The following is a 24625-nucleotide window of genomic DNA, read 5'->3' on the forward strand; positions in this document are numbered from 1 at the left end:
GCCTTTCAGCATTTCGAACAGCATGAGGTCACATTGAACGCTGAAAAGTGCATGTTCAGGGTTGAGTTCCTGGGCTTCAGGCTCTCGAAGGAGGGCATCACCCCGGTTATGTCCCACACTGAGGCCATTCTGTCTCTCCCAGACCCACAGTCTCCGTCCCAGCTGTCTTCTTTCCTGGGAATGGCCATGTACTATCTCAGGTTCATGCCACATTTCTCTGACTTAACAACTCCTTTGCGCCACCTGCTCAGGAAGGAGGCCGCATGGGCCTGGACCCCGGCCTGCCACGATGCCGTGCACTCCATCAAGCAGCAACTCAGGTCCACACCCACACTGACTCATTTCAGCCTGACCGCGCCCACGTTGGTCACCTGTGACGCCTCCGGAGTGGCGTTGGGTGCTGTGCTCTCCCAGACTCAAGACGGGGTGGAGTGCCCGGTGGCTTTTGCCTCTCGTGCTCTTACTGCAGCAGAGCAAAAGTACTCAGTGGGGGAGAGGGAGGGGGGAGACCGCCTGGACAACCTGTTTGGGTGCTGGGGCCTCCCAGGTGCAGTCACAACAGATAATGGGGCCCAATTTGCATCAGCTGAGTTTACAGATTTTCTCACTCTGTGGTCCATCAGGCACATCACGACGCTGTGTATCACCCAGAGAGCAACGGCAGGGTGGAAAAACTGAATAAAACACTCAAAAATGGTATCCGAGTCTGTATGCAGGAGGGGAAGACATTAGGCGATGCTCTCAACCAAACCCTCCTGACCATCCTGGCATCCAAACATTCCACCACTGGAGTATCGCCCGCATTGCTCATGATCGGACGTGAACTAAAGCAACCACTGGACTGCTTGTAATAATAATAATAATAATAATAATAATAATAATAATAATAATAATAATAACTGTTCCAAATGGCTCACTCAAGGTATCACCTACCTGCTCCCAAAGACAGAAAAAACGAAGAACCCGAAGAACTACCGACCCATCACCTGCTTACCAACCATGTACAAGATCCTCACTTCAATCATCACAGAGAGAACCTACACCTTTCTCGACAAGAATAACCTATTACCAGCAGAGCAGAAAGGATGTAGGAAAGGAAGCTATGGATGCAAAGGCCAGCTGCTCATCAACAAAGCCGTACTCGAAGAGGCCAAGTCGAAGAAGAAGAACTTGTCAACAGCATGGATCGACAACAAGAAGGCATTTGACAGCGTGCCTCACACCTGGATAGAGAAGACCCTCCAGATCTATAGAGTTTGCCCAACCATCACCCGATTCATTGTACAGAGCAGGAAGAATTGGAAGACCACCTTGAACCTCCATCACACAAACGAGTCATTAATATCCAGACCAATCAACATCAACAGCGGGATCTTCCAAGGAGACTTGTTATCACCACTGCTCTTTTGCCTGGCACTAGCACCCCTCAGCACCTTGCTCAACAAAACCAGTTATGGGTACGAAGTACAGAATGGCAAAATTAACCATCTCTTCTACATGGACGATCTGAAGACCTTTGCCAAAGATGACAACCAACAGACAGGCCTACTCACCATCGTCAAGGCCTGCAGTGATGACATCCAGATGGAGCTTGGACTCGACAAATGTGCCAAAGCCACCTTCAAAAGAGGTCGACTGACAAAGACCACTAACATCGACCTTGACATCAACACCGTCATCAAGGAGATAGATCAGGAAGGCACATACAGGTACCTAGGAGTGAACGAAGGAGATGGCATCCAACATTCTGCCATGAAGGAAAAGATCTGGAAAGAGTACTACAGGAGAGTAAGAATGGTACTGAAGAGCGAACTTAATGCGGTCAACCGATTCGAGGCTATCAAAACCCTAGCCATACCCGTAGTGATGTACAGCTTCAACATCATCAACTGGACGCTGAACGACATCAGAAGACTAGACACCAAGACCAGGAAAATGCTCACTATGGAAAAGATGCACCACCCAAAAGCTGATGTCGACAGGCTATACTTACCAAGAGTAGAAGGAGGGAGAGGCCTGGTCCAATTAGAACTGACCTACAAAACCACCACCATAGGCCTTGACACCTACCTGTCATCAACAGAAGACCCACTTCTCCAAATAGTGAAACATCATGAAAACAAGAAAAAGCTCTACTCCATCAAAAAGGAAGCTGCGAAATTCAAGCAGGAGATGAATGCCCCAGAAATCCCACCAACAGAGATTGAAGCATCAACGAAGTATGCCCGCAGAGTCAAACAGAAAGCTAAACACCTTGGCCAGTTACAACTGCGGAAGATCTGGGAAGAAAAACCAATGCATGGAAAGTACCCAAAGAGAATCAAAGAGGCAGATGTGGACCAGGAAAACACCAACAAATGGCTCAAGACAATTGGACTGAAAGCAGAGACTGAAGGACTGATCATAGCTGCACAAGATCAGAGTCTGGCCACACGATCCTACCACCACCGCATCATCAAGGATGGAACCGACCCACAATGCAGGATCTGTGGAAGATATGAAGAGACTACACCACATCATCTCAGGCTGCCCAGAACTGGCAAAAACAGAGTATATTCACCGACACGACAAGGCAGCAGCCTACCTGCACTGGAAGATCTGCAAGGAATACAACATCAAGACAGTTGACAAGTGGTACGAACACCAACCCAACGCCGTCACCGAGAACAACGAGATCACATTCTATGAGACATGCCCATCCGGACAGACAGAGAGATCAAAGCGAATAGGCCAGATATCATCATCAAGCATAAAATGAAGAAGGAATGCATCCTCATAGACATGGCCATACCATCTGAAAGCAACACCTCTGTCAAGGCAACAGAAAAGCTGTTGACATACAAGGACTTGGAAATCGAGATCAATAGGATGTGGGGAACAAAGACCACAACAATACCAGTGGTCATTGGGGCTCTTGGTCTTGTGAAGAAGGGATTAGAGAAATACACCGACAAGATCCCTGGCAACATCAACATCCAAGAAGTCCAGAAGATAGCCCTCCTTGGAACAGCACACATACTACGGAGGGTTCTATCAATCAAGTAGAAAGTAACAGCTACCCTTTAGCGCCTCAGGACCATTGTTTGGACCCGGCTCTCTAGGATGTCAAGAAGGACACATAAAGAAAATATAATAATAATGCATTGGTTTTATATAGCACTTTATTGGACACTCAAAGACACTTTACATTCCATTATTCATTCTCTCCATACTGGGTGGTGGCAAGCTATTACTGTAGCCACAGCTGCCCTGGGGCAGACTGACGGAGGCGAGGCTGCCAATCTGCACCATCGGCCCCTCCGACCATTACCAACCATTCACTCTCACACTTAGGCAAGGTGTGTGAAGTGTCTTGCCCAAGGACACAATGACAGTGCTACGCCTGTGGGAGCGGGGATCAAACCGCCAATATTTTGCTTATGAGACGACCCACTCTACCATCTGAGCTACTGTCACATTCAGCAGGGGATTGGGTCAGGATCAAGCACAATCACTGCCAAAAAAAGCTGCAGTCATACCGGTCAGAGCCCCTGCGGGTGGCTAAGCAGCTGGGCCAGCCACTCACAGACTGGAAAACCGGATTCGGTTTCACTCGAACCATCTGCACAGAGTCACAAGCCCCGCTGCTCCAGCATCACTTCTGTCACCGGCCGCTTTGGGTCGACAGCCCAGGCCAAGCCCGAATCAGATGGTGGGTGACCACCAGCATCACTCGGTGGTGCATCAGGGCCAGCACGCCCCCATAGAATGAGGGCCCCACCTGCCTGGCTTTGGGCCTTTGTGACTGGGTGAATGACATGTTGCATTTCCCTGGGGAGTGTGAGTGTGTGTGTGTGTGTGTGTGTGTGTGTGTGTGTGTGTGTGTGTGTGTGTGTGGCGGGGGGGGGGGGGGGGGGGGGGGGGGGGGGGGTGCTATGTTCATGCAGTTGGTCCTCCTCTTAATGTGTCCTGTTGGACTTTGTAAGGTTTTGCCCTGCAGTTGTCATGGTTACTGTGTCGTTAAGAGTTTCAGTCTTGATGTCAGGGAAGGTCGTACATTGTGTGGTGTGGAAGTTCAATAAACGCAACACACGGAGCAGCATGTTGTGGTTATTGAGTCCTGCATGAACACAATAGTTTCCTATGTGACTCGGGCTCTTCTTGAAACCAACATTTCTCCTCCAGTGGCTTCATTTTTCAACACCAGAGGTTGGTGCCTGGCAAAAGACAGAAGATAGCTTCGGAACCCATGACTACCTAAACCCTCCTTTGCATGGAGCAAATCAATTATTGGTAATTTTCCATCAAAAATGTCAATTAAAAACTTCAAATATATTTTAAGAATTGCAGACCATAATTAATCTAATAAGAACAAGAAGTCTGACAAACCAGGATTCTATAAATATTCTAATTGCCTGAGGGCTATTGTTGAAATATTCTCACAACAAATTCATTGAAAATGTTTTAGAAGAAAATAATCAGCTAAATAATAACCATTTCATGTTTTCTGGTCCTTAATCTGAGTAGACCACTATAAAGATCATCGTTTGTTGCAGATCAAGGTTCTTCAGGACAGATCATTGAGGATCATCTCCACAGAGGAACTACAGGAACTACTTTCTACAAACATCACTGAGACATTGATCATGAGGACATGTGGACTCACTCAGCCTTCCTGCAGTTCTTCACAGCTGGGATCAGTCTCCGGCGTCCCTCCTCTGATGTCTTGTACTTCTTCAGGTCCAACTCCTCCAGGACCTGGTCTGACATCTGCAGCATGTAGGCCAGAGCTGAGCAGTGGATCTCAGAGAGTCTCTTCTCTGATCTGTTCTCTGACTTCAGGAACTCTTGGATGTCCTGATGGACTGAGAGGTCCTTCATCTCCGTCAGACAGTGGAAGATGTTGATGCTTCTGTCAGGAGACACTTCTCTATTGCTGTTCATCTTTAGGTTCTGGATGACTCTCTGGATGATTCCTGGACGGATCACTCTCCAACCCAGCAGACATTTTAAGAGTCTCTGGTTGGATTTCAGAGAGAGGCCATGAAGGAAGCGGACAAACAGGTCCAGGTGGCCGTTCTGACTGCTGAGGGATTTCTGTAGGATGACCTTCAGGAAGGCATCCAGAGATGGGAAAGTTTTATAAGACCTTCCAATGAAGGTCTCCAGCTCGTCTGTCTTCCTGCTGGTGAAACAGTGGAACATGAAGACTGCAGCCAGAAACTCCTGAACAGTCAGATGGACGAAGCTGTAGACGGCTTTCTGGAAGATCACAGACTCTCTCTTGAAGATCTGAGTACAGATTCCAGAGTACAGCGAGGCCTCAGTCACATCCAGACCACACTGCTCCAGGTCTTCTTGGTAGAACAGGATGTTTCCTTTGTCCAGATGTTCCAAGGCCATCCTGCCCAGCTTCAGAAGAAGCTCCCTGTCAGCCTCCGTCAGCTCCTGTGGACCCGTCTCAGGTCCTTCATGGTACTTGAGCTTCTTCCTGTGTGTCTGAAGCAGCACAAAGTGGGAGTACATGTCAGTCAGGGTCTGGGGCAGCTCTCCTCTCTGCTCGCTGCTCAACATGTGCTCCAGAACTGTAGCAGTGATCCAGCAGAAGACTGGGATTCCACACATGATGTGGAGGCTCCTGGAGGTCTGGATGTGGGAGATGATTCTGCTGCTCAGCTCCTCATCACTCAGCCTCCTCCTGAAGTACTCCTCCTTCTGGGCGTCAGTGAAGCCTCGCACTTCTGTCAGTCTGTCCACACATGTTGGAGGGATCTGATGGACCGCCGCCGGTCGGGAAGTGATCCAGACCCGAGCCGAGGGCAGCAGATCCCCCCGGATGAGGTTAGTGAGCAGCTCGCCCACCGAAGACTGCCGGGAGACGTCCAGCAGCCGCCGGCCGCCGCTGAAGTCCAGAGAAAGTCTGCTTTCATCCAGGCCGTCAAAGATGAAGAGCAGCTTGCAGACGGCCAGCTCCTCTGCCGTCAGCTTCTGGAGCGTGGGATGGAAAACAGCCAGCAGCGAGAGGAGACTGTACGGCCGCTCTCCCAGCAGGTTCAGCTCCCTGAAGGAGAGCACCACCAGCACACTGACATCCTGGTTCTCCAGGCCCTCGGCCCAGTCCAGACTGAACTTGTGCACCGAGAAGGTTTTTCCGCTGCCGGCCACGCCGCTGGTCACAACCACTCGGATGTGTGTGTGCTGCTGGGCCCAGGCTTTGAAGATGTCCTGAACCCTGATGGCAGTGTGATGGAGGCTCTCCTTCCTGGAAGCTGTCTCCAGCTGCTTCAGCTCAGGTTCCCTCTGAAGCTCCTCACTGAGTCCCACTGTGATGTGGAGCTCAGTGTAGATCCTGTTGAGGAGGCTTCCTCCTCCTGCTTCATCACTTCCTTCAGTCACACGTTCACATCTCCTCCTCACACTCTTCTTATGTTCTTCTAGAAGCTGCTGCAGACCCACACCTGCTCACAGACAACAACAACAATCACACTGCACACAAACAACAAGCTTTCATGTCTCTACAACACAACAACCAGTCCAGTGAAGACAGACCAGTCCCTCAGCAGACACATGTCCACTCTTACTTAGTGCAGCGGCACTTCTGGATCTTTCTGGCTGCTCCTCACACACATCAGTCCTCTTCTTCTCTCTGTGGACACCAAGCAACATTTACTCTGAGCAACACAACACAAAGATCCAGCTTCAACTCTCACACTGCTTCACAATCCTGGAGCTGAATCTGAAAGGGAGCTCAACATCTCTCACTCTGGTTTGGAGGAAATCAAAGGAAACTAATCAGAGGTTCTGTTTTGGACTGAATTCATTTTAACTCTCACACACTCCTCTGAAATCACACATGAACAACTGTAATCATTTGCATTTACACATGAAATAAACTTTGTCAAACATATCAACAATGTATAAATGTCGAGCAGAAACAGAACATGTTTAACATCTTGTATCTTCATCCTGGTCTCATATGAAACAGTGATCAAAGTTTTGGATGTGAGAATTTCTACTTGTATTCACGAAGGAGGGATTAAACTTGTGGATGTGTGACTGACTCTGGTGAGAGAAAGAGTTTTGCTGCTGTTCATGAGGATGGACTTCATTCTCCTCCTCATTCTGTTCTCCAGCAGTTCACCAGCAGACCCCCCCCCCCCATCACTGACACACACCTCCAGTCCAACAGAGCCCCCACAATCTTTCAGAGGATGCAAACATCTGTTTATTCTAAAAATTAACGACCAGTTTAAATGATTTCTCCTCTTTTTCAAACTGGAGTTTGGTCATTAGCCTTGTCTTCCAGGTGGAGCCCAGAATTATTCATTAATACATCACAACTTTATTTAATTCTTAATTCTAAATTTCTCTCAGCTCATTTTCTATTTGTCCAGTTTTCGATAAATCAGTCTTTTGTGCCATTGTTGATTGATCAACAACACCTTAAAAATCAATTATTTCATGATGAAATTGCTGTGATTTACTCATTCCTACATGCCTGATAGTCTGACATTATTATTGAATAAATAACAATTTATTCTGATAATTGACTTTAGATAGATTACTTTTGTGTTTAACTTTTATTTACTCTGTAATGATTATTAGTGACTCACAGTTTATGATCTGTAATTATTAAATACAAATTATTAGTAAATGAAAATTTACTCAAACTAATAATTGATTAACTTATTAACTCACTTAGTGATCAGTTACCTTCAGTAATCCATACTTTAGTAACTTAATACTAATTAATAAAGGTAAACTCCAACAGAGGGCTCTCTGTCAAGTATTAGATAATCCATTTGGTAAAATCAGGCTCCACTCAGTCAGTCTCTCAGGATTCTTGGCTGAATGGTGTTAAAAACACTGGAGAACCATAAAGCCTGGTCCTCATGTCCCCCAGGACCATGGAGAGAAGACAGGGTCTGGTGAAGCAGGGACAGGATGGACCCTCCACTGCCATGTCCTCTGTGGAGGAGAACTGTCAGAGAGCCAACACACTCTGAGGACAGGAGGACAGGAGGATCTGCATGATTTCAGAGGTGTGTGTGAAAGTTAAGAATGAATTCTGTTCTCCATGAAATCTCAGAAACACTTTCTTACTTTGAGTCTGAAGGTCCAGGTTCAGCACTGAAGAACGGTGGTTCAAGTCTGGACCAGTCACTCTTCAGAGACAACCTGCTGGATCCTGAAGACTCTGCTGTGTGTCTGAAAACACACACACACACACACACACACACACACTCCCCTCAGTGATGGACTTCACCAGTCTCTCTGCTCTTGTTATCGTCTCTTAAACGCTGCTGAGGCTCCTGTGGTTAAATATCAGTTGTTGCATCAAATCTGTCTGAGCTGCTGACTGTGACCATATATCATGACCCCCCCCCCCCCCCCCCCCCCCACTGTCAGCTCAGTCAGTCTAAAGGCCTCAGTATGCTCCCCCGTCACAGTGACGTCGTTCATCCCCCCGGCAACCCTACGCCGCCACTGAACATATCTTGCTTCTGCGTCAAGGGAACATCCTCCTCTGCAATTTCATCGCCAAGCCGCCAGCAGTCACAACAATGCGGCTTCCGCAGCTTTACCTAGACATAGATCTATAGATATAGATATCTAGACGCGTGCATTTACCGAACATATATCTGCATATATGACATATCTGGCGGCACCGGGCTGTGGTGGAGGAGAGGCTGAGCGGACCGTGATGAAATATTGGTGAAACTAATGAGCTTTTGGACGATTAAAGCCGTTTGAGGAGCGGCTATACACACAGCCCCGTCTGCTAACAGTGCTAACTGCTAACAGTGTAGGGATGTGCGCCGCTCAATTCTGGTAATAAATTCCTCCTGAAGCACTGTTCAATCAGAAAAGCATTCTGGGTGAGTTCTACTTTATTCTATAAACAACGCGAACGTGGACCAATCACAGCCCTCGATGTTCACGTCACCACGTGTCGCCTCGACGCGAAGTCACGATTTTCGGGAGGTGTGCATCAAGCCCTAGCGTAGCCCGATGTAGGGCTACGGCGTAGATCACGTAGGAACGACGTCGCGGCGACGGGGAAGCATACTAATTTACTGTCCGTATTTCCTCCACATCGGTGTGTAAAGAGTGTAAAGTTGGTGATTGAAGCAGCAGCCACATTAACTCCAGGCTGCTGTTATGAAGAGTTCCATCTTTCAGCTGATTGATGGGTTTTTTGTTTCTGACTCCAGAGTGAAGCAGAGGACAAGAAGCTGTTAGTAACAGTCTGACATGATGACCAGACACTCTTTAAATCACCACATTTCTGAAATCCTGGGGTTTTTGTTCAGGAGTGGATGGTTTAGACCAGAATAAAACATGTTTATCTCTGATGAGGTGAAGTTTCATTATACGGCCGCTCTGCTGTGTGTTCACAGAAGAAACCCTCCACCAGGTCTCTGTTCAGCTGGCTGGACTAGTACTGACCCGAGGCCTCATCAGGTTTCTGAGCCCTTTCACTCAGGAAATGTTCCTTTAAATGGATCTGGAGCTGTGGTCAGTCCACTCTCTCACTTTTCCCAGTTTTAGATTAAACATCAGAAAGTGTCTCCATTCTTACTGGATTCAAATCTGTCAACGCTTTTAAAAGTTTAATGAACAGATTTCAGCCAAAACACAACCAAGACACACTGGAAGTGATGAAAAGAAAAGAAAAGAAAAGAGTTTCTTACTTTGAGTCTGAAGGTCCAGGTTCAGCACTGAAGTATGGTGGACTACGTCTGGACCAGTCACTCTTCAGAGACAACCTGCTGGATCCTGAAGACTCTGCTGTGAGTCTGAACACACACACACACACACACACACACACACACACACACACACACACACACACACACACACACACACACACACACACAGCAGCTTAGTGCCATTCTCAAGCTTCAATACTAATTTAAACGGCTCTTCATTGTAAAGATTAACAACCTGTTTAAATGATTTCTCCTCTTTTTGAGGCTGGAGTTTGGTCATTAGCAGCAGTTTGACGAGACATTCGACTCACGATACGAGACGAGACGATATTTATGTCACGATCATGAGACGAGGTGAGATTTCCTCTTTACTTTTGAGAAAACTAAAATGACAAAGTACGACTGGAGAGACAGACTTTTTATTGAACAAACCATACAGGTCATTTTGTGCTCAGGTCTGAAGAGGAGACACCCTGAAATCCACCTGGTAGTGTCTCCTGGAGACAGGTGTCTCTTCAGAGGGACAGGCTGTGAGGACTAAATGGAGGACATGTTTAAAATGAAAGAGTTGGAGCTTATTGCTGAAACGAATGGTTAAAAATCCCAGTGGAGACATGAAACAAGCTGCTCAGTGATTATAGGAAGAGGCTGATCACTGTAAAGCTAATGGAGATATTCTATTGATTATTGAGAAGGATATGAATGATGCTGGAGGTGACACTATTTATTGAAACGTAAATTAAAGCTAAGAAATATTTTATTTCACAATGGTGCTTCTTGTCCATAATCTTATTAACGTTTGGAAAATACCTGTATCATTTCTGGTAAATCAAATAAAGAAAAAAAACACTTTTTTGTTGAACGAAAGTAACTTTGAGCCTAAATTTGCCTGGAATATGAATAATGTTGGACTTATAAACTGTATTTTGACCACATTTGGGCCGTTTTCCTCTCTGCTCAGACTGGAATTTGCCAGAAAAACGAGTCGGTTGTCCACATTAACAAGCTGTCTGCTGTGTTCGGTGTTTGTTCATCGGCTTCTGCCTTGATCCCAAGAGACAGATTTTAATTTAAATGAGAAATATGGTCATGATTTAATCTCACCAAATCTTGTCACACCCCTATCTGTAATTATTAATTAGTAAATGACAATTTACTCAAGTTAATAATTGAATAAAATCACTGAGTGATCAATTACTTTCAGTAATCCATACTCTAGTAACTTAATACTAATGAATAAAGGTAAACCCTGACAGAGGGCTCTCTGTCAAGTCGTCTCCACACTCCGTTTTAGTCTTAGGCTACGTTCACACTGCAGGCTGAAGTGACCCAAATCCGATTTTTTTGCCCCTATGCGACCTGTATCGGATCTTTTCATGACAGTCTGAACGACACAGATCTGATTTTTTTCAAATGCGACCCAGGCCACTTGGACATGTGGTCCTAAATCCGATCTATCTGATCTTTTGCCATGCGACTTCAGTCTGAACGGCCAGGTCGCATTTATCCGACCTGCACGTCACGATGTGGGGCGCTGAAGACGTGTGTCCAAGGGCGGACTGGCCATCGGGAGCACAGGGAGAATCGGACCTTCATGGAGAATCGGGCTAAATTTCCATTTCTTTTCCTTTTTTATTACTTTGAACGTTGAACTCGCCAATTAATAGGGAAACCAGTTCTTCCAAAACACCGGCTCCGCTCCTCTCCGGGTTCTACACGCTCATCCTCTGCTAGTTCGCTGCTGCGTTCAGGTGACTGGAGCGAGCGGCGGAAAACTGAAACTCAGTCGTTCACATGAAGGCAGCGGTGACAGCTGGACTCAGGAGACATGTGAAGGAAGCGTGGACAATTTGCACAAAGGAACGGCTCTCAGACAGCTGTGAACCGGCTCTCGTCGTTCACTTAAAAGAGCCGTTCAAGTAACTGTCTGTGGAGGATGACGGTTGCTGCAGACTACTGGTTTTCCGTATCTGCCGCCTTGCAGTCGTCTCAGCTCGGCAGGTACACAGTGGAGGGGGGCGTGTCGCGTTTCTGCACCAGCCGCGGAAGAGCGGACAGACGTGATTTCCATAAAAAATTCCGCTATCGCGGAACTTGGGCTCCCGCCCAAGTCTGATTTTTCCAGCCCAAGGAGTTAAAACCAGCCCAATTTTTACATGGCCGCCCAAGGCTCTTTTTCCCAGCCCAATGACTTTTAAAGTAGCCCAATTGGGCGGGAACCCGTCCAATCTGGCAACACTGTGGAGCGCTGTTTTTTTTTTTTTTTTTTTTCCTCTCAGTTGTCCGGCCTCTGCAGAATTTAGCGTGGGTGGGGCGCCCGGACTGAAAAGGTCTGGCGGAAACCTTGATCTGATCTGCATGTTCCTCCAATGGAGCTCTTTTTTTTTTTTTAAGTCTAAAATCATCTTTATTATATCAACGGTGCTCATAAAAGAATCGTCCCTGTGGTTTATACACTTGGGTTCTTTAATTTCATTTCAATATTTGCACAAAGTTACACCTTTATTTTATTTTCTAACATTTGAATGGTGCAGCGGGGTCTGCTGTTTACAGTGTTGTTGAAAGCAATTTGAGCTCTGAGTTTGAATAAAGCCACAGCAGTTACACATAACTTCAGCTGTTGTCATATTTTCCTTCTTTCTTTAGGGGATCAGAACAGGTGTTGTACAATGAACGTGGTATTTTTAGATGTCAGTATCAAGCAGTTTACATCCATGTATTTTAACAACTTTGAGAATGACAAAAAAATAATAAAATACATATTTGTTCTAATCAAGGCGTCAGGTTAAATGATGTGAATGTCATTATCACTTCAATAATGTTTGTTTGGTTGGAGTCGAGCTGCCTTTCACCCCACTTTCCCTCATCCTATCCGAAGTCACTACGTCAGCTGGCGGAGCCTCCTGAGCGGCACCTGGACCTTATTAGACAGAGCACGGTGAGCCCAGATGAGGAAGGAACACGGGTGGCTCAACAGCGCGAGCAGCGCGAGCCAAAATAGCCTGGAGAGTTCTGGACTTACCTCAAAGCGATCGTGCAGGCGATCTCCCCAACACGGTCAAAAAAGACACCTGAAGAACAGCCGGTAAGCCGCCATGTTTGTTCGCTGTTTACTGTGGGAGAAGTGCGGCTGTGTGATGCGTTCAGGAGCACTGGGAGCGCTGGCGATTCAGCGTCTAGGCACGCTGGGACATTTTGAGATTGCTTCAGTGAAGATTGGACACTGGAGTTGCTGCGGATTGTGTTTATTTTGTAAAATGAATGGATTGTGTATTTCATAAAAAGAGAGAAATAATTATTTACTAAAAACGGTAAAACAATGTTTATATTTTATTTGCTAAAAGCCCTCTGAATTGATCGAGAAGGAATAAAGATTAAGGTGTAATATAGATTTTGCAGTATTAAAAAGTGGAAATAGAAAACTTTGATTTATTTCATTTAAAATGCTAAAATGTGGTTTGGTAAAATATTGTTAATTAACATAAGGGTTTGAAATGTACTTGTTAAAATGCATTGAAGCTAAAAACAAGAATGATAACATTTTGTGTTAAAAATATAAATTTTGTGTCTGTATTCAAGTACTGATATTGTATTCCCTTTGTTTTCTTTTGAGGTTTTTCCACCTAACGCCAAACACCTAACACCCACACAACGCTGCAACTGCAATAAAAGAAACTAAAAAGGCAACGAGTGGAGTCCTGCGTGCTTCAGTTGGGGGACATCCTTTCAAGTGGGGATTCTGCACAAACCTACACGCACTTGACAATGTTTATTTGTGTATTTTTTTTGTCTCCCACATATATGTGAACGTGTGTTCCAACACCTGCATGTCATCCACTGCCATCATCTGCCGCCATCATCCACTGCCATCATGCACAGCCATCATCTGCCACCAGTCACCAGCGTTCGCCGCCACCAGCCTTCACTGCCACCAACATTCGCCGCCATCAGCCGCCGCCCCGGGCCCATGAGTGGGCCAGTCAGGTACTAAACTCCCGGGCCTCGTTTTTGCCCCAGTCCGCCCCTGCATGTGTCTTACCGTGAGTGTTAAAAAAAAAAAAAAAAAAAAAAAAAAGGCGCTCGCAGACGTACATTAAGGTAGTTCTTGTCATCTGAAAATTATTATTGAACTCCGTATCATTAAAGCCTCTCATCACTGTCCCACCACTCCTGGCTGCGTTTCTCTGTTGCTGCCGCTGCCCCACAAAACGCCACGGCCAAAAACTTGGCTCTCTTCCTTCTCATTCGCTAAATTCTGCAGCGCCAGGACAACGGGGAGGAAAAATGATAATAATATCCACACGCGCGCTCTCCCTCTCTCCCTATCTCTCTCCCTCTCTCTCTCTCTCTCTCTCTCTCTCTCTCTCTCTCTCACACACACACACACACACACACACACACACACACACACACACACACACACACACACACACACACACAGAAGGAGCTCGGCGCGGCTGATTAGAAGCGCAGCACTGAAATGATTGCTCACTATTCAATTGGAAGAACACGTGTTTGATCAGTTCTTAAATAAATCATCGACGCTTGAAAAGCTACAGATTCTGTATGTTGTTTGTGAGTTCAGCAAACACTGAAGCGCTGCTGGGAGTCGTCGTTCTGTCCTCTTCTGCGCATGCGGGACACTTTTGGGGTGGTATTCCGTTCAGGCGGGAGATCACATACAAGTCGCATTTTATTGTAAATGTGAACGAACTCGCAAAAAAATCCGAATTGAGCATCAAGCCCTGCAGTGTGAGCGTAGCCTTAGTCTTGGTTAGTCAAAAGTGTAATGAGCAGATTTTAGCCAAAACAGAACCAAGACACACTGGAAGTGATGAAAAGAAAAGAAAAGAGTTTCTTACTTTGAGTCTGAAGGTCCAGGTTCAACACTGAAGAGTGGTGGACTACGTCTGGACCAGTCACTCTTCAGAGACAACCTGCTGGATCCTGAAGACTCTGCTGTGTGTCTGAATACACACACACACACACACACACACACACACACACACACACACACACACACACACACACACACACACACACACACAGCAGCTTAGTGCCATTCTCAAGCTTCAATACTGATTTAAACGGCTCTTCATTGTAAAGATTAACAACCTGTTTAAATGATTTCTCCTCTTTTTGAGACTGGAGTTTGGTCATTAGCAGCGATGTGACGAGACACTCGGCTCAAGATACTATACAAGACGATATTTATGTCAAGATCATGAGACGAGACGAGATTTCCTCTTTACTTTTGAGAAAACTAAAATGACAAAATACGACTGGAAAAACAGACCTTTTTTAACAGTCACAAAACCATACAGGTCATTTTGCGCTCAGGTCTGAAGAGGAGACACCCTGAAATCCACCTGGTAGAGTCTCCTGGAGACAGGTGTCTCTTCAGAGGGACAGGCTGTGAGGACTAAATGGAGGACGTGTTTAAAATGAAAGAGTTGGAGCTTATTGCTGAAACGAATGGTTAAAAATCCCAGTGGAGACATGAAACAAGCTGCTCAGTGATTATAGGAAGAGGCTGATCACTGTAAAGCTAATGGAGATATTCTATTGATTATTGAGAAGGTTATGAATGATGCTGGAGGTGACACTATTTATTCAAATGTAAATTAAAGCTGAGAAATATTTTTTTCACAATGGTGCTTCTTGTCCATAATCTTATTAACTTTTGGAAAATACCAGAATCATTTCTGGTAAATCAAATAAAGAAAAAAAAAACTTTTTTGTCGAACGAAAGTAACTTTGAGCCTAAATTTGCCTGGAATATGAATAATGTTGGACTTATAAACTGTATTTTGACCACATTTGGGCCGTTTTCCTCTCTGCTCGGACTGAAATTTGCCAGAAAAACGAGTCGGTTGTCCACATTAACAAGCTGTCTGCTGTGTTCGGTGTTTGTTCATCGGCTTCTGCCTTGATCCCAAGAGACAGATTTTAATTTAAACGAGAAATATGGTCATGATTTAATCTCACCAGGTCTTGTCACACCCCTATCTGTAGTTATTAATTAGTAAATGACAATTTAATCAAAATAATAATTGAATAAAATTACTGAGTGATCAACTACTTTCAGTAATCCATACTCTAGTAACTTAATACTAATGAATAAAGGTAAACCCTGACAGAGGGCTCTCTGTCAAGTCGTCTCCACACTCCGTTTTAGTCTTAGGCTACGTTCACACTGCAGGCTGAAGTGGCCCAAATCCGATTTTTTTGCCCCTATGCGACCTGTATCGGATCTTTTCATGACAGTCTGAACGACACAGATCTGATTTTTTTCAAATGCGACCCAGGCCACTTGGACATGTGGTCCTAAATCCGATCTATCTGATCTTTTGCCATGCGACTTCAGTCTGAACGGCCAGGTCGCATTTATCCGACCTGCACGTCACGATGTGGGGCGCCGAAGACGTGTGTCTGGCCGTGAGTGTTAAAAAAAAAAAAAAGGCGCTCGCAGACGTACATTAAGGTAGATCTTGTCATCTGAAAATTATTATTGAACTTCGTATCATTAAAGCCTCTCATCACTGTCCCACCACTCCTGGCTGCGTTTCTCTGTTGCTGCCGCTGCCCCACAAAACGCCACGGCCAAAAACTTGGCTCTCTTCCTTCTCATTCGCTAAATTCTGCAGCGCCAGGACAACGGGGAGGAAAAATAATAATAATATCCACACGCGCTCTCTCTCTCTCTCTCTCTCTCTCTCCCTGTCTCTCGCTCCCTGTCTCTCTCTCTCTCTCTCTCTCTCCCTCTCTCTCGCTCCCTGTCTCTCTCTCTCTCTCTCTCTCACACACACACACACACAGAAGGAGCTCGGCGCGGCTGATTAGAAGCGCAGCACTGAAATGATTGCTCACTATTCAATTGGAAGAACACGTGTTTGATCAGTTCTTAAATAAATCATCGACGCTTGAAAAGCTACAGATTCTGTATGTTGTTTGTGAGTTCAGCAAACACTGAAGCGCTGCTGTGTGACGTCGTTCTGTCCTCTTCTGCGCATGCGGGACACTTTTGGGTGGTATTCCGTTCAGACGGGAGATCACATACAAGTCGCATTTTATTGTAAATGTGAACGAACTCGCAAAAAAATCCGAATTGAGCATCAAGCCCTGCAGTGTGAGCGTAGCCTTAGTCTTGGTTAGTCAAAAGTGTAATGAGCAGATTTCAGCCAAAACAGAACCAAGACACACTGGAAGAGATGAAAAGAAAAGAAAAGAAAAGAGTTTCTTACTTTGTGTCTGAAGGTCCAGGTTCAACACTGAAGACTGGTGGAGTACGTCTGGACCAGTCACTCTTCAGAGACAACCTGCTGGATCCTGAAGACTCTGCTGTGTGTCTGAACACACACACACACACACACACACACACACACACACACACACACACACACACACACACACTGATTGATGAATTCAATCATCAACACAGTTGTAAAGAGACGGACCATGCCAGAGGTCAAAGGTCAGAGCCTCCCAGCAGGGTGTGTTGGTCACTGACAGGTCAGGAGGTTCTGACTGAAGCTCAGAATGAGTGCAGCTCACTGAGAGCAGACAGAAACAGCAGCGCTGCATCTCGTCTCCTCCTTGCTGTTGCTGTGGACTCTGCAGGAGCAGCTGGCGTCTCTCACCTGTCCACACACTCTGGTCCGTCCTCCTCTTCATCCACACCACTCATCTTCAGTCACTGAGAGAGAAAGCAGCAGCATCATGTCTAACGTCGGGAACACACTGGACGCGGAAACGTAGCGGAGGCGCCGCGTGCGCCTCGAACGTCTCCACGCCGGCACTTGGCTGTTCGTGCTGGAGGCGTATCTGCTGCCTGCGCTCTCCGCCTGGTCACACATCGACTGCACTCGGCTGGATCCGTCTGCTCTCTGTTTTCACGTTTGCTCCCTCTGTCTCGCTCTGCCAGGATGGATGTGTGTGTTTTGGTGACCTGTGGAGAGACTTTTTCTCCTCCTGTCCTCTTTTTTTCTGCATCACGCAAATCTCTGTCGCTGTGTGTGTGTGTGTGTTCATTTATGTGTTTCTGTGTGTTTGATTCAGTGCGTACGTGCGTATGTCTGCTTGTGTGTGTGTCCATGTCTCTTGTGATTAGACCCAAGTGACAAATTCTAGACGGACGAGCGTCACCAATCGTCATTTAATCTGTTTTACTTTGAAAATTGACCGGACTCTCTTGCCTTTTCTGTTTCCGACTCCCTGTCTGGTCCGATCCGCTTGATCCAGCTTGAGAATAGCCGCTCTCGGCGCTCGCGGCTCGCGTGAAAAATAGAAGGAAGCGGAGCGGGCGCGCTGCACAGCGCGAGCCGCGGCGCGCACGGCGCTCCCCTGCGCGTTGCGTGTGGACAGTCAGACAGGTTAACATGGGAGGCGATCAGAAGCGCCGTGTGCGGCGCTTCCGTGTCCAGTGTGTTCGGGCCGTGACGCCTGGTTCACACAGGACGCGGAGGCGCCGCGCACCGAGTTTCAGATCGGCGTCCTTGTTAACCAATCTGACGGTTCACACAGGACGCGCTGCGACGCGACGCACGCGGAGCGGCTCGCGCTTTGGACCGCGGCCGCTCCGCTCTTCTCTATTTTCTCCACGAGCCGCGCGCCGTGGAGCGCCAGTTGTAAAGCTGGACAGAGCAGATCGCACCACACAGGAAGTCTGGAACGGAAAATACGAGAGAATCCTTTCCATTTTCAAATTAAAATCAAGTAAAATAACATAAATTATGTTGTTTTTTGGTTTTCTTTTTCAGATAAACACACACGCACACACACACACACACACACACACACACAGGCGCAGTTCACCAACAAGATGATGGAAAACACCGTGCTGCTTCCTTCTTTGATTGACTGGATTAACCCACAATCAGTGTTGCCAGATTGGACGGGTTCCCGCCCAATTGGGCGACTTTAAAAGTCATTGGGCTGGGAAAAAGAGCCTTGGGCGGGCATGTAAAAATTGGGCTGGTTTTAACTCCTTGGGCTGGAAAAATCAGACTTGGGCGGGAGCCCAAGTTCCGCGATAGCGGATTTTTTTACGGAAATCACGTCTGTCCGCTCTTCCGCGGCTGGTGCAGACACGCGACACGCCCCCCTCCACTGTGTACCTGCCGAGCTGAGACGACTGCAAGGCGGCAGATACAGAAAACCAGTCGTCTGCAGCAACCATTGTCATCCTCCACAGACAGTTACTTGAACGGCTCTTTTAAGTGAACGACGAGAGCCGGTTCACAGCTGTCTGAGAGCCGTTCCTTTGTGCAAATTGTCCACGCTTCCTTCACGTGTCTCCTGAGTCCAGCTGTCACCGCTGCCTTCATGTGAACGACCGAGTTTCAGTTTTCCGCAGCTCGCTCCAGTCACCTGAACGCAGCAGCTAACTAGTGGAGAAGTGTGTAGAACCCGGAGAGGAGCCGGGGTTTTGGAAGAACTGGTTTCCCTATTAATTGGCGAGTTCAAAGTTCAAAGTAATAAAAAAGAAAAAGAAATGGAACTTTAGCCCGATTCTTCATGAAGGTAAGATAATTTCATTAGGATGTGCATGTGTGTGTCCGCGTGTGTGCGCGTGCGTGCGTGCGTGCATGTGAGAACCGTGCTGTGCAGATGAGAGAGAGCAGCTGCTGGTTTTGAAATGCATTGTTGTTTATCCTCGTTATGGTCACTATGTGAAGGTTTGTATGCTTAGGAAGTGTTTTCTGTTGTGTGTGTAATGTTTTAGCGCTATCTCATGGGTTTGGCCGAATTGGGCTGGTTTTTATAAAAACGGGCGGGTTTTCAGCAGTGCTTGGGCTGGAAACTGCCATGAGGATCTGGCAACACTGCCCACAATCTCATTCTTTGACGGAGCCTGTGCAGCGACAGGTAGAGAGCCAGCCAGGGCTCTTCTCTCCACAACAGCACGCACTGGGATGACAAAATAAAATGATGAAATGATGACAAAATAAAACGTTAAGCGTTTAAAAACCAATAGTAGCCCACAAACCCAAAGAAATTAGTCCGTTTATACACTTTATTATGATAGAGACAACAGCCTTGATATATTATGAGAAGGCACAAACAATGGAGTAAACGGACTCCACAATTCATTCGGATTTGACCCTAATTTAAAACATTATTGGGACACGTGCACATGCTGCGAATATTTATTTTAAATATTGATTTACCCATGTTTAAAGTGCTCGTCAATGTGGATAACTGACAGAAGACGGAAACAACCGATCACTGCCGGGCTCTGTCGATGTCTGACCAGCGCGCAGAGCGCAGCAGAGTCGCATCCTGTGTGAACAGCCAAGCGCCTGCGCGCTGCCGCGGTGCCTCCGCGTCCTGTGTGAACCAGGCGTTACAGAACCTTTCAGACAGATCTCAGATCTGCAGCGAACAGCAGCGACACACCGAGGACTTCTTCTCTCTTCATGGACACACATGAGCTGATTAACACCAGGAGACAGAGACAGCTTCACTCTGACTGGACACACACACACACACACACACACACACACACACAGGGAGCATGAAGTGTTCTGGATGTGGAGACGGGGGACACCAACAGCAGGTTTGTCCTCACAGAGAGCGTCCTGAGGGGCAGTGAGGGGGAGGTGTGGGGCCGAGGCCAGGACCGCGGGGTACTCTGTAGGAATTACAAAACACTGTCCAGAAAGATGGACGGAGCAGGACTACCAGAGACTGAAGGACCAGGACTACCAGAGACTGAAGGACCAGGACTACCAGAGACTGAAGGACCAGGACTACCAGAGACTGAAGGACCAGGACTACCAGAGACTGAAGGACCAGGACTTGTGTTCCCTGTCGTGGAGACATGATAGTGCTGCTCATGACCAGCGCCTGCGTTTCTTCTGTCAACAAGGGATCAGAGATCGGGTCTTTCTTGGGAGTCTTCTTTATGTCCGTTACCACGGAGACCAAGTCAGAGTGTTTTCATAAAGTTCCATTTTCTTTTCCTCTGAGTGCCACTGCTGTGTGAACAGAAACCTCTACCAAAGCTGTTTTCATTTGAAAAACTTCTAAAGGGAAACTCGATCTCTACCACAAACACACACACACACACACACACACACACACACACACACACACACACACACATACACACACACACACACACACACGAAGAAACAACACCCTTCTCTCTCTTCAGAACGGAGGATGTGTGTCATCTTTGTCTCCACCTTTTCTCTCAACCAGAACAGCAGAAAGTCTCCTCCTCTGAGCCTGGTCCAGGTTCTGCAGGTTCCTTCCTTTTAAAACTTTTGCTTTCCACAGTTGCTCATGCCTGTTCAAGCACAACCGTTAGCTCTCTCTCTCTCTCTCTCTCTCTCTCTCTCTCTCTCTCTCTCGCTCTCTCTCTCTCTCAACCGAAGATGAAACTCTGTGAAAGTTTCCTGTTTCTCACATGAAAAAGTTGTGTGCACCCCCCTCCACCCACCCACACCCACACACACACACACACACACACACACACACACACACACACACACACACACACACACACACACACAGTCTTGCATCAGAAGACGGTGGTGTGACGTTCGTGAACGACTCGTTCGTTTGAGCGTCTCTTTTAAGCAGGAGGAGTCAGAAAAGTTTCCACAGGGAGAACTGTCTGGTGGCGGCCCAGCGTTCATAGTGACGTCGCTTTTTGACCCTTGGATGTCGGCTCCTCCTCTCACTGTGAAGCAGAATTCACCAAGCTGTGGATTGTTCTCCACTAACAGGGAACGTGAGCTGGTTCAGACCGTCGTGAGACAGGTTAGTTTTACCCTGCTGATGATGTGTTGCTGCAGTTGTAATTAGTAATCGTAGAGGAGGAGGAGAGTCTGGAGACGGAGGTGAACCGGTTCCTCGTCAGTGGAGACTGGCTTCATGTCTCTTGCTGCTGGTTGATGTTAAACCAGACGACAAGCTGTCTGACCTGTTATTGGTCTGAATTCAGCACTGACTGTGACGAGCAGCAGCGAACAAGGAAGGAACACACACACGCAAGCATACATTTCTCAGTCTTAGGAACATGTGGACACACTTTTCTAGGGACAATGTCCAAGATAAAGCACAATGTAATATTTGTCAGAAAACTATCTCTTTCAGTCCTGGTCAACAAACATCTTTCCACCACCGCATGGAAACTCAGGGGCCACATGTCAGGAAATGATGGCGGGCCTCCTGCTCGTCTAATGGCGACGTCTCCGTCCTTCTACTAGAGATCACATGACGTTCATCAAGGAGCCAGTCTTCAGAACGGCTCTTTCAAAGGAACGGCTCCCTTCACAGAGCCAGAAACCCCGGATCCAGAAGAGAACAGCAGCAGCAGCACTCACCTGCTTCTCCTCTCAGGCTGTCAGTCGGAGTCTGAACTCACTCAGCGCTTCACTTCCTGCTTTCTGCTGCCCCTCTGATGGTTTTTCTTCTTTTTCTTAAATGAGACCCTCCCATCAGAGGAAGTGAGACACAGATCAGCTCTTCAGAATAAAATTACGGTTGCAGTTCTTATTGAAATGTTGAAAACGGGGCTGTCAACAGATTTTTGATTGTGATTAATCATAGAATTTCCACAGATAATCATCAATCAATCAATCAATCAATCAATCAATCAAACTTTATTTGTATAGCACTTTTCATGATAATAAAAACAACGCAAAGTGCTTAACAGTAAAAAACAGTCATAAAAAACAAAAGAATAAAAGCCGCAGTATACACCACACACACACACACACACAAACACATGCACATGCATGCACGCTCAGTCTCGTATTTCTATCCTCGTGGGGACCGTCCATTGACTCCCATTCATGTCTAGCCCCTAACCCTGACCCTTACCCTAACCCTAACCCACACCACAACAAAGCCTAACCCTAAAGAAATGTTTTTGCACTTTTACTTTTTTCAGTAACAACAACATGGTCAAGAAAACACTGTTTCTCCTACTTAGGACCGGAAAAAGGTCCCCACAAGGCACGTCGTTCCACGTTTTGCTATCCTTGTGGGGACATTTGGCCCCAACAAGGATAGAAATACGAGAACGCACACACACACACACACACACACACACACACACACACACACACACACACACACACACACACACACAGAAACAGACATACACCCAATTTTTGCCCATGGCAAGACAGAGGAGACACGGCATGGCACTAAGCATCATGGGAAAACACTACCAGTGGGGCCGTCCACGCCAGGAGAAGGTGAAGGTCATTAATACTGGGGCCCCAGCGCTCGACCTCCGACCCCGCCAGACCAAGGGGAACCCGCACACCAGGGTGTGGAGACCCCCAGGCCAACCGGGACCAGAGGACTCGAACGCAGCGACCCCAGCAGAGGACCAGGACCAACTCCCGGTGTGAAGAACCCCCCTGAAGGAAACACTGGAGTTAAGCAGCTAAAAACATAAAAAGACATGATACAAAGTTAATAGAAAATAAGTAGATGAGATTATAAAGTAAAAAAGTAAAATAAGTTAAAAATACATAATAAAAATAGAACAAATAAATAGGATAAGTAGATTAAAACAGAAATAATAAAAAATAAAAAAAGATGGAGATAAGAACTAGGCCTCAATTAAAAGCCAGATTAAAAAGGTGTGTTTTCAACCTCCCTTTAAAAATATCAACAGTCTCTGCGGTCCTGAGGTCCTCCAGCAGGCTGTTCCACAGGTGGGGGCCGTAGTGGCCAAAAGCCGCCTCACCATGAGTCTTGGTTCTGGCTTTAGGAACACACAAATAAGGCACTGCCAGAGGACCTCAGGGCCCGCGAGGGTCGATAGGGTGAAAACAGATCGGCTAAATAAGAAGGCGCAAGGCCGTTAAGACATTTAAAAACTATTAAGAGAACTTTAAAATCAATCCTGAAGCGGACAGGGAGCCAATGCAGCGACTGTAAGACCGGTGTAATGTGGCTCCGCCCCCTGGTCCTTGTCAGCACGGCGGCTGAGTTTTGTAATAGTTGTAGGTTTGAAATGTTCTTTTTGGGACGACCAGCGAGCAAGGCATTACAATAATCTAATCTACAGGAGATAAAAGCTGCATGAGCACCTCTGTACTGGCCTGAGAGAGAAATGGGCGACTCTGGCTTTATTCTTTAGATGATAAAATCCAATCTTAGTTATGTTTTTAATGTGTGGAATAAAACTTAGCTCAGAGTCAAAAATCACGCCCAGGTGCTTAACTGATTGTGCTGGTTTAAAATCTAATAATTTTGGTAAAATTTTCTCCCTCTGGCCTTCGGGACTGATAACTAAAACCTCAGTCTTGTCCTGGTTGAGCTGTAGGAAATTCACTGCCATCCATGACTTGATGTCTGAAATACAGTTAAAAAGAGATTCTATTTGCCCTGAGTCACCAGGAGACATGACAATGTACAGCTGAGTGTCATCAGCGTAACTATGGAAACTGATGTCGTGTCTCCTGATGACGTCCCCAAGTGGAAGCATGTAGAGATTAAAAAGTATGGGACCTAAGTTTGAACCTTGGGGAACCCCACACCTAATTTCATGGATTCCTGAGGAACAAGTATCCAAGCTTACATAAAAACATCGATCTGTGAGATAAGAACTCAACCAGTTAAGAACAGTACCAGAGAGGCCCACCAGGTGACTCAATCTATTTATTTAAATGTGATGGTCTACTGTGTCGAAAGCGGCACTCAGGTCCAGTAGAACCAACACTGTGAGCTTTATATTATCTAAATTCCACCTGATATTCTTTAAAATCTTTAAAAGGGCGTCTCGGTACTGCGGTCAGCTGCAACGCTGTAGCGGCCGTCCTGTACTCCTGGTCCTCCGAATCAGCCTGCTGGTCGGCGGCCACCCCCAGCAGTACAGAGTTCACGTGCGCCCAGGAGAGACAGTCAGCTTCGCCCGGGGCCGAACCTCTGGTGGAAAAACACAGCGCCCTGTCCTCCGTACG

The 24625-nt window shown here is 46.7% G+C and overlaps 1 protein-coding gene and 2 long non-coding RNA genes across 3 annotated transcripts in view; all 3 read right to left on the reverse strand.

Annotated features, from left to right (window-relative positions):
- LOC115384142 (NLR family CARD domain-containing protein 3-like) overlaps positions 1-6405 on the reverse strand; it is a gene marked incomplete at its 5' end in the record, with an annotated part of 30440 nt that extends 24035 nt beyond the window's left edge. The window contains one exon of the mRNA XM_030086477.1: positions 4646-6405. Coding sequence (XP_029942337.1) covers positions 4646-6405 — 1760 coding nt within the window. The remainder of the gene's footprint in view (positions 1-4645) is intronic.
- Positions 6406-6566: 161 nt separating this feature from the next.
- LOC115384170 (uncharacterized) lies at positions 6567-14612 on the reverse strand. Its single transcript, XR_003930835.1, has 4 exons — positions 14555-14612; positions 9675-9779; positions 8083-8187; positions 6567-6625 (listed from the first exon to the last, which is right to left on the reverse strand). It is a non-coding gene; the product is annotated as an uncharacterized LOC115384170 (long non-coding RNA).
- A 2371-nt stretch (positions 14613-16983) lies between these two features.
- LOC115384156 (uncharacterized) lies at positions 16984-22096 on the reverse strand. The gene is made up of 3 exons (XR_003930813.1): positions 22028-22096; positions 17333-17388; positions 16984-17041 (listed from the first exon to the last, which is right to left on the reverse strand). It is a non-coding gene; the product is annotated as an uncharacterized LOC115384156 (long non-coding RNA).
- Between the last annotated feature and the right edge of the window lie 2529 nt (positions 22097-24625).

Source organism: Salarias fasciatus, assembly GCF_902148845.1.
Source record: "Salarias fasciatus chromosome 23 unlocalized genomic scaffold, fSalaFa1.1 super_scaffold_20, whole genome shotgun sequence".
Lineage (NCBI taxonomy): Eukaryota > Metazoa > Chordata > Actinopteri > Blenniiformes > Blenniidae > Salarias > Salarias fasciatus.